Raw genomic sequence first — 9,946 nt, forward strand, 5'->3', positions numbered from 1 at the left:
TTGTTGATTTTTTTAAAAAAGTGAAAATTTTTTTTTTTTTTTTTTTTTTTTTGTCATTATTGGGAAATATATTATAAAACAGACATTCAACACAAAAGTTAAAATCAGACGTTTACTTCATGGCAGTTCGTTACGAGAACAAAACGCTTATTTCAACACTAATTTCATTACAATTAATATTATTGTAATATAAGCTGTACATTGTATAAAACATACGCTTTTCAAATACTGCTTATGTACACAAGAAATTTACAGTTATTACATTTTGCAAAGTAAAAACCAGATGTTTACTTTGTGGCACTTGGTTACCAGAATAAACACTCATCTCTTAGCAACAGATTGTTATTGTTCAAAGAACATAAGATTTCTTCTGCTGTTTTGAAATACTACTTTCTACCAAACAAAAATAGTGGAGTTACTGAATTTTGCAGAAAAGTGAAAATGTTGTTCTTTTTTTTGTCATTAGTGGGAAATACAGTATAAACAGACATTCAACACTAAAGTCCAAATCGTGGCAGTTCGTTACCAGAACAAAACGCTTATTATTTAACACCAGATGAATAAAAAGTAATATTATTGTTTATAAAACATACACTGTTTTGAAATAATACGTATTTGCTTAGACACAAGAAATTTACAGTTGGTAAATTTTACCAAAGTAAAAATCAGATGTTTACTTCGTGGCACTTGGTTACCAGAATAAACACTCATCTCTTAGCAACAGATTGTTATTGTTCAAAGTATTACTCCTGCTCTTTTGGAAAACTACTCAATACTTAAAAATTGTGCAGTTGGTGAATTTTACAGAAAAGTGAAAATGTTTTTTGTTTTTTGTAATTGGTGGGAAATATCTTATAAATCAGACATTAAACACAAAAGTACAAATCTGATGTTTACTTTGTGGCAGTTCGTTACCAGAAAATGTGCTCATCTCTTAGCAACAGATTATTGTTTGAAGAAAATAGCAGTTTTACTGCTCTTTTGAAAACTACTTAATACTACAAATTGTGCAGTTGGGGAACTTTGCAAAAAAAGTTAAAATGTTATTTTTGAAATTGGTGGGAAATGTATTATAAAACAGACATTCAACACAAAAGTAAGAATCTGATGTTTACTTTGTGGCAGATCTTTACCAGAATAAGTGCACATCTCTTAGCAACAGATTGTTATTCAAAGAACATAAGATTTCTAGATAGATAGAACAAAGAAAATAGGATCTGTAGATAGATAAATAGATAGATAGAAAGAAACAGGAAATTGTGGTAAAACTAAAATTTTGAAAAACTACTTAATACTTAAAAATTGTGAAGTTGGCGAATTTTGCAAAAAAAGTGAAAATGTTGTTTCTGAGTAAATCTGACACATTTTCGTCAACACTTCTGTCATTAAAAGAAATGAACAAATCTTCCTCAGTGCCATCACTCCCACTCTGAAGCATCGTCTGCAGAGGAATGTTGCAGCCGTGCAGTGGAAACCTCTGTGTGCGTCTGTGCTGGCGGTGGCGTGTCAGAACTGCTTGCTGGTGTGGAACGTCGACCCCTGCTCTCTGTCTACAAGGTACGACACACCAAGAACATCTGCAGGTCAAGGTAGAATCCACACAACGTTTATTAATCCAACTGAAATGTTTTATGCCAGATGTAAAGCTTTGCTGTCAAGCGGTTTTATAAATGCTTCTCCATGTGGGCAGCAATTCAAAGGTGTTAATTTTTGAGTTTTTTTGTGTTTTTTTAGTCGGTAACGTCTCAGTCCATGTGGTTGTGAAATCACTGTTGATCCTGGTTGTTCCAACAGGACTGTGATCCCAAATGCACATAAAAGTTTGCTCAGGGCTGGGATAAGGAGGGAAAGATGAGCTTCCAGAATGGCCCTTCCAATAAACCAGCTTCAGTGCTGTTGAGAAAATATGATGTTTCTTAAAATCCTGGTCCGTTAAAAGATACTGACCAGTGTAAGTAGAGTCTGCCAGGGAAAGTGTTCAAATATTCAGCAAGAGTTATATCAGAAGATAAAAAAGTTTATGTGGCTTCCCAAGGAAAGTTTTGCCAAATGTACAATTGTATGTTCCAACACGTTCACAGGTGGCATTAAAAGACACAACCTTTAAATAAATCTAAACTTTTGCTGTTTTATGTCAGGAGTATTGATATTATTTCTATTCCCAAACCAAAACAAAAGCCAGCATAATAAAATACTTTTTTTTTTTTTTTTTTTTGGAGAATTTTTGTTAATTTCTTTAACTTTAAAGATTTGCACAGATTATATGACGTTCTCACAGGTTAGTTTATAAACTTTGAGTTAGCCAGAGGAAATTTCATGGGTGTTTTTAAAGGAAGCACCTCAGACATGATGCTCATTAGATGATATCAATGCTTGGTTTCCTAATTAAAGTTTTTGACACAACTGTTCATCCCTCTTTGCAGGCCTTCTTCTGGCTGTGCTCAGGTTCTGTCCCACCCTGGCCACTCCCCGGTCACGTCCATCGCCTGGTCTCCGAGTGGATCCCTCCTCGTGTCTGCCTCCCCACTGGACACCTCCATGATGGTCCGAGGCGGCTGCTTCTCCTTTAATCCTCGCTCTGACCGTGCTGCTTCCTGTTTCCACAGCTGTTCCTCTGATATGGATGCATATTTCAGGTTTGGGATGTTGCTGCAGAGAGCTGCGTACCTCTGCAACGTGTCGGAGGAGGCGGCGTCACCTTCCTGTCCTGGTCCCCAGACGGCAGCCACATCCTGGCATCCACACCGTCTGCCCTGTTCAGGTTGGAAAAACAACAAAGACAATAAACCTTCTCTGTCCTGGACTGGCTGAAACACAAGTGTAGATATTAATCTCTCTCCATCTTATGAGAGTCAGCAGTCAGAAAGCAGCTTAGTCAGATAGTGGCACTTAAAAGTGGACACACATGAAAAAGTGATATGACTATATTATATGGTACTTATGGTATCTTACATAATTTGTATTTAGTTTTTGGGCCTTTTTACTTTATTTCAGAATTTACTTTTCTTAAATTTGACATGTCAGCATTTCTTCAAGCTCATACTAAGTCGTAGAAGTTGTGTTAATAATTTTAAGCCTTAAAAATCCTGAATTCACTCAGATTATCCATATTAAATTTGAACATTTGTTAATGTTTTGCATTGTTTGCTAACTTTTAATGCTGTTTTATTTAATTGTTTCAGTTGTGCTACATAGTCAAATATATTTTTAAAGTTTAGACAACTTTTCTTCCAAAGAAAACATCAAATTCTTGCTAAAATCTCCCAAAACCTCCAAGAACATGTCATGATGTGTGAAAACCTAGCTTAAATGTTTTAGCTGCAAGTCCAAAAGTTATGTTTGGCGCAAAAGCAGCAGCTCGCATCGCAAAATGACCACCATACACACAATCAGTGAAACATGGTGGTGGCAGCATCATGCTATGGTTTGTCAAGATAGTTTGAGTTTGATTTACCAGCTGATTTTGTGCTAAAAATCTGCAAAGGAAGGGAGATTTTTATTTTACTTTATTCCATGCATGCAGATCCAATAAAGAGAAGTTTAATAGAAAAGAAAAACATTTTGGAGTGACCAAAGTCCAGAACTAATTTGGGACAGAAAATATGTTTTTTAGGTGACGTTTGCATCTAAGATTTACTGCGAATTAGAAAATAACATTTTTTCTTCAGGGTTTGGGAGACCAGGATGTGGACCTGTGAGCGCTGGCCGTGTATAAAGGGGTGCTGCCAGGTAAAAGCTCATTACTCTGTATGAAATGGTTCATTCAGGGCAGAAAGTCACGTGTTTCACTTTCCACTCGTTAGTCTGGCTGTTGGAGTCCAGATGGGAGTCGGCTTCTCTTCACAGTTCAAGGAGAAATGGTCATCTACGCTCTGACCTTCTCTGGATCACCAGGTTAGCCCTCCAAGTCTGCTCAGAATAAACTAGACAGTGTTAATCTACTTCATAAAGGTAGCTTAGTGGCTTCTAAGTTAATCTGTTGTGGTTTGGGATAAGCAGCAACCAACAGATGATGTGTTTGTGTTTTGCAGGTGTCCCTCCAGGTTTGGTCAAAGGGCCACAGGTAGCCGTTGTTGTTGCTGACCTATCAGAGACGACCTTTAACAGCCCAGATGGAGATATCATGTAAGAGAGCTTAAAGCAACCCAGATCTTTTACTGCGACATGTTTTTTTTTTTTTAATTGTAGAACTGGTACAGATTAATCAAATCCTCAATCAAATGTCACTTTCTGACCTCCAGGAAAATTGTAATCTCTGGCAGAAAGATGGATGTAGTTAAAATTTGATCATATTTTGTGGCACTATTATAAAAGCGAAGGAAATTATAATAAAAAAGCTGTTTATTGAGTTTGTGGGGTTTTTTTTAGAAAAATATTCCCATTTAAAATAGGCTTCTTTAATAAGTCAGATTTATATTACTACACTTCACACAGCAACTGCATTTAATTATAATTTTGACTTTATTGTATTTATTGATGCTCTCATTAAGTGTAAAAAATGGTAAAAAAATATATATATGTATATAATTTGCGGTAATACTGTCAGTTTTGTTTTTTTATTTATAATTATTCATTTAAATTTTTTGACACAAACCAAAATTCTTGTCATTATAATAAAATTTGGTAACACTTTATTCAAAAGGGAGTAAAAGTGGCAACTTTTAATGCAAATGTGACACTTTTAAAGGACTTTTAATGCAAATTTTAATAAAACTTTGCATTAAAAGATCCATTCTTGGCCAAATAATGCAATGTTTACATTTTTATTGGAGTTTTAATGCAACTTTTAAAAGTAAAAAAAAAAAAAAAAAAAACGTCTCTCCAGATGAGCTCAAAAAGATTTCCAGGTATAATTGTTGGAAAAGATGGTTCAATGTATTTTGACTCGACTGAATTAAAATGCACACCACACTTTTCAGATTTTTATTTGTAAAAAAGAATAAATATACCATTTTCTTCAACTTCGTGTTATTTTACACAATATGAATAAAATTAAAGCGACTTTTATGAAGACTTTTATAGATCATGTGGTTGGTCCTCCGTCTTCGTTTTTTCCAGCGTTGGTGGAGAGATTCAGTCTCTGTCGTGGGATCCGAGGGGAGAGCGGCTCGCAGTTCTTCTTAAAGGTTCGACGTTTCTTCAGTTTTCCCTCCTGAAGCTCACGGCTGGTTACGTTCAGCGACTCATCTAAGCCTCATCCGTTTTCTCAGGCGATCCTGGAGCAGCGAACCGGCCTGCGATCATCGCCGTCTTCAAAACAAGATCCAACCCCGTCTTTGAGCTTCTGCCTTGGTATGACTATTGAGATATTAGTGGGTTTTTTTTTTTCATAAGTGGTGGTTTTTCTTGTACTAATAAGGCTCTTTATTCTTATTAAGTGGGTTCGTTCAGGGAGAACCGGGTGCAGAACCGAGGCTGCTGCAGTTTCACCCAAATTTCCAGCATGGGGCTCTGCTCACTGTGGTCAGTTATACAATACAAATTACTATTATTATTGATTTTTATGTTGTTGTTAAAGTGCCAGTAGTTATTTTATATGTTGAGTACAGATAAACAGTAATAAATAATAGAAAAAATGTTTTTATTTTACAGACTTTATTCTGTTGTCCACAAGTTTTAACCATTAAGCTGTTCATCTGTTTTCTATCCATTGATTCATTTATCTATCATCTATCATTATCCATCTGTTTTATCCATAGATTCACTGGTTTATTTATCTATCCATCCATTTATTCATCTGTCTGTTTTGATATCTATTGATTCATTTATCCGTTCCAATATCAATCCATCAATTTGTTTAAACGCCTGTCTGTCCATCTGTTTCTGTTCATCTGTTTCTCCATCAGTTGTTTCATTTTTTTGTCCATCCGTCCATCAGTCTGTTTCCCACTCCATTTCATCTTCCATTTATCAATCGTTTTTACATCAGTTCATTTATCCATCCCGTCTTTCTTAGTTTTTTTTTTTTTTCTCTCTTGTTTTGGTTTCCTATTTAAAGTGGGACTTTTGTAGAAATACCTGCCTGATCCTTGGTATCCATACATTAGGAATGGAAAGCTGTGGATTTGTGACCAGGAAAAGGCCTGGTCCATTTACAGATCGGTTCTTCTCTCGGATAGTTTGGGCTTGATGAATCCTGACGTCGTCGTCGTGAAATAACCGCAAGCTAATTTTTCCAAGATGAGAAGCTACAAACTGGATCAGTTTGCCAGATAAAAAATATCCATCCGCACACCTCTCTCCCGCTTGCTCAATTTAATGAGTATGCTGGATCCTCCACCTGCTCCAAAATAATGTTTCTGGGTTTTTTTGTTGTTGTTTTTATCCAGTGTTGGTCGAGTGGAAAAATTACACACATCCCTTTCTACTTCCTGACCTCCGGCATCTCCCAGGTTGGCCTCAGCGGGAGTCTGCCGCTGCCTCACCTACAGGAAAGACCTGCAGACTTTTCTAATCAGTCGCTCTTCACGGAGCTCATCTCCTGACAGAGCTGCCAAAACCTCTCTTCGTCTTTACAGGTTGTTAATAAAATTGTGTGAAAACATCTTCTGCTTCCTTCTGTGTGAAACATTTAAAGCAAATTAAGACATTTTGAAGTGTTTGTTCAATGTAATTGAGTACATTAGACTATAGAAAGTAAAATTTGCTGTTTGGAACTGATTTTCTTTATGAGCAAATTTTAAAATGCTCAAATTAAACGTGCTTATTGAAAGACGTGATGCACAAAATGAATTGGATTTCAGGGACAAGTTGTTGGACCAGAAAATATCAACAATCAGCCACACTTCTGCATTCAAGCAATAATAAGAAACCAATTCCTGTTTGATGATTTAATAGAGTAAAATTTCTGCTATTTGACATATCTTGCAGTCAGTTGGTAAAATGTAAAGTAATCTGGTTGAGTAAGTAATTTTCAGACAAATATGTTTAATATAAATTAAGGCATTTCTAAAACACTTGTTTGAAAATAGATTAAAAGTCAAGTGGTGCATGATTCGTTATTTACCAGATTTACTCATTTACTCACAATTTAAACGTCTTGTCAATCCTGACAAAAGGGGAATAAAAAAAAGGCATTTTTGGATAAAATCTTATAAAAAATAATCTGAAGTTTTCTATAGGAAACTTTTGATATTTGTTTTATGTGTTCATTTATTTTTTCCAGAATGTTGGAGAAGATAAACATCAAGTTTTTCTCTGAGCTCAGAGAAAAATCTTTCAATTTGAAAAACTGAAAGTTCTTCAGAAAATTCAGCCTAAAGAGTTTTTAGGGGTTCCAGTAAGTGTGCTGCTGGTGATTAAAAAAAATAAAGTTATTTTTAATTATTAATATAAATATATGAATACAATTATGAATATAAAAAAATCAGTTCTATTAAAAACTATCCCAATAGGAAATTAAATGTCATAACTCATATCATCCAAGTATATTCAAAAAGTAATTGTTGGTGATGCTTTGGGCAGAAAGGATGCCTGGTAGCAGTCAGTCTTGCTACAGCTCTAAAGATGCCTCTGACTGAAGACAGTCCTGGATGACACTATTAGTTATTAGCAGGCCCTGCTGATCCACCTCATTTGCTTTTGCTGCTCACCTTAAATCTGTTTGGCTTTTTGGTTTGACTTGATCTCTGCTCATTATGGTTGATGGAAGAGATGCTGTCTTTCTGCTGTTTGGTTCTGCCCTGCAACCAAAAATCCTCCTTTTCATCTTTTGGATTTGGGGTCTTAGTTGAGGTATTTTTTTAGATCAGCTGTTTCCAGTTGTAAAAACACTACCTTGTTGCCATGACTGCGGATCATAATAACTATCCAAAAGTAGGAGCAAAAAACTTTCCTGCTGCTGCAAGACCAGCGGAAGTAAATGTCCAAATATGCAATGCCTCAATCAAAAAAATTACTTTTTTTTTTACTTAACACTTTTTAAATCTGGAGTGAATATCACTCTACAAATCTGAATATTCACTATGCATGATGTTAGAAAATTTTGTGATATTTGCAAATATTGTGATGACATCAGTTTTATATGTCTCGGTTTTCTTTAGCTTCTTTCTAATTTGTGCTTCTTCTGTGTAACCTTTAGCATTTTTGGCAATGTCATTATGTGTGTCTGGTTTGAGTTTTTGCTGCTGTGAGACTCTTTAAGAATCTGGGCAACTAAAAATTGCATTAGCTCAAAAAGTACAACTTCAGAACTCTGACAAATATATTAGCCAAAATTGCACTCCAAACTGTCCTTTGCAACATACATGTTGCGATAACGATATTTTCAGGGTATGTTGTCCAGCTCTACCAGAAATGTGTTTTCAGTTCAGCAAGTTTGAATATTAAACTATATTGTCTTGATAATCTATTTTCAACTTGCAATAAGGACAAAGTTGGCCACAATCAGAAGTAGTAATGTAGTTTTGTGTTGCACAGCTGTTCTTCAGTGAAAACTAAGTCCCTGATTCAGGAGCTGTTCTGTCTGGCCCTGAATCCAAACAATGATTACAGCACTTTGATTCCTTCTTGTTAGATTATTCAAGTAAACACACACTTGACAGTCTCACACATTCTCACAGAGTATCCGATGTGGAGTTACCCAGGGCAAATAAGCACACATGAAGGATTCTCTTAGAAGAAACATCGCCTCACCATTTCTCTTTTTATTCAAAACTCAAGTAAAAAAAAAAATCACATTTATTCTGAATTTGGTTTTCCTTTTATTTTCCAATTTACATTAATTAGCGGTTTAACAAAACAAAGACAATAAAATTTATTCAAGAGAAAAAAAATGTACATGCCCTCACACACATAGAGACAACCCACCCTGGTTGTTTGTGAGCGACTGTCCTCAGAGTCCCAGGTTAGCCTGTGGGAGCCCACGGGGAGGCCTCCGAGCCAGGGTGGAGTGTGAGTGTGTGCTGTGAGGCTAGTGGGAATCAATAACACGGGTCTGTGGACGGGATGGGGGCGGGAGAGGCTGGAGGGAGCGGCGGGGAACTCGTAGCACCTTCAGCGAAAAGAGCAACCCAAAACAAAGATGGCCGTCGGGACGCAAATGAAAGCTAACCGTTTTGGCCAGCTCAGATCGCAACTCAACATTTTCATTTTGTTTTCTTTTTAAAACCGTGAGGTAGCTTTTAAGAATCTGGGCGACTACATGAGAAATTTGAGAAGTATTTTCCTTTGTAGTTCTATAAAGCCAATCTTTTCTTTTTCTTTTTTGTTTTTTGGGACGAGAGCGGGACCTTCTTCTGACCGGAAGGTAAGGGGTGCAGGACATGAAAACATACAACCAGAATGGCACCTTATTTTCCAAAAAAAAAGTGTTGGTGTGCATATAGACACATGTACACGTTACGTGGAAATATATATATCTATAAAAACCATCTGGTTGTTTATAAACACAGACTTTTACAACATTAGAACCAAATATTTCTACACAGTAAAGTTTTCTGCTCACGATGGACTGCTCTGGAGTGGCAGGGTACATTTTACTTGCTGAGAATAAAATTTAATAAAGCAAATTTGCACTTGGTCTACATAGATTTAAAATGCCGTATTTATGTGTCGGGAGGGAAACGAGGAGGGAGGCGGCGTAGGACTGGGACAGAGGTTGTGCAGCTGTTCTGTAGTGGAAATCGGGGAGGCTTCTGCTACTTACAAAAGTGAGCCCGTCCCGTCCTATCCCAACTCTGCCCACTTGGATTAGACAATAAATAAGTGACATCGAGTCATGTTTCTGTTCTCCATACTTTGGTTTCTTGGTCCCACTTCTTCCTGGCTCAGACTCATTTCAGTCAACGGCTTGGCATGGGAAACATGACTGGATCTCAGGAAGTGGGGCTGACAGAAAATGCTGCTGTGTTGTACAGATATTGCCGGTGCCCTTCAGTCCTCACATCCAGGAAGTACAGCTAGGAGAGCACTTTGTTGTGAGGAAAAACATTTCTTTCTTTTTTTG

General features: G+C 36.5%; 1 protein-coding gene across 1 annotated transcript in view; it reads left to right on the top strand.

Moving 5' to 3' along the window:
- Positions 1-6,544, top strand: part of aaas (achalasia, adrenocortical insufficiency, alacrimia) — a 13,623-nt gene extending 7,079 nt beyond the window's left edge. The window contains exons 7-16 of the mRNA XM_015060527.1: positions 1,414-1,557; positions 2,424-2,544; positions 2,637-2,761; positions 3,669-3,729; positions 3,804-3,894; positions 4,032-4,125; positions 5,059-5,126; positions 5,211-5,292; positions 5,379-5,463; positions 6,330-6,544. Coding sequence (XP_014916013.1) covers positions 1,414-1,557; positions 2,424-2,544; positions 2,637-2,761; positions 3,669-3,729; positions 3,804-3,894; positions 4,032-4,125; positions 5,059-5,126; positions 5,211-5,292; positions 5,379-5,463; positions 6,330-6,485 — 1,027 coding nt within the window. The 3' untranslated portion in view covers positions 6,486-6,544. The remainder of the gene's footprint in view (positions 1-1,413; positions 1,558-2,423; positions 2,545-2,636; positions 2,762-3,668; positions 3,730-3,803; positions 3,895-4,031; positions 4,126-5,058; positions 5,127-5,210; positions 5,293-5,378; positions 5,464-6,329) is intronic.
- The last annotated feature ends 3,402 nt before the right edge of the window (positions 6,545-9,946 follow it).

This window comes from Poecilia latipinna, unplaced genomic scaffold (genome assembly GCF_001443285.1).
Source record: "Poecilia latipinna isolate Pla-1442-1.1 unplaced genomic scaffold, P_latipinna-1.0 Scaffold1722, whole genome shotgun sequence".
NCBI classification, from domain to species: domain Eukaryota; kingdom Metazoa; phylum Chordata; class Actinopteri; order Cyprinodontiformes; family Poeciliidae; genus Poecilia; species Poecilia latipinna.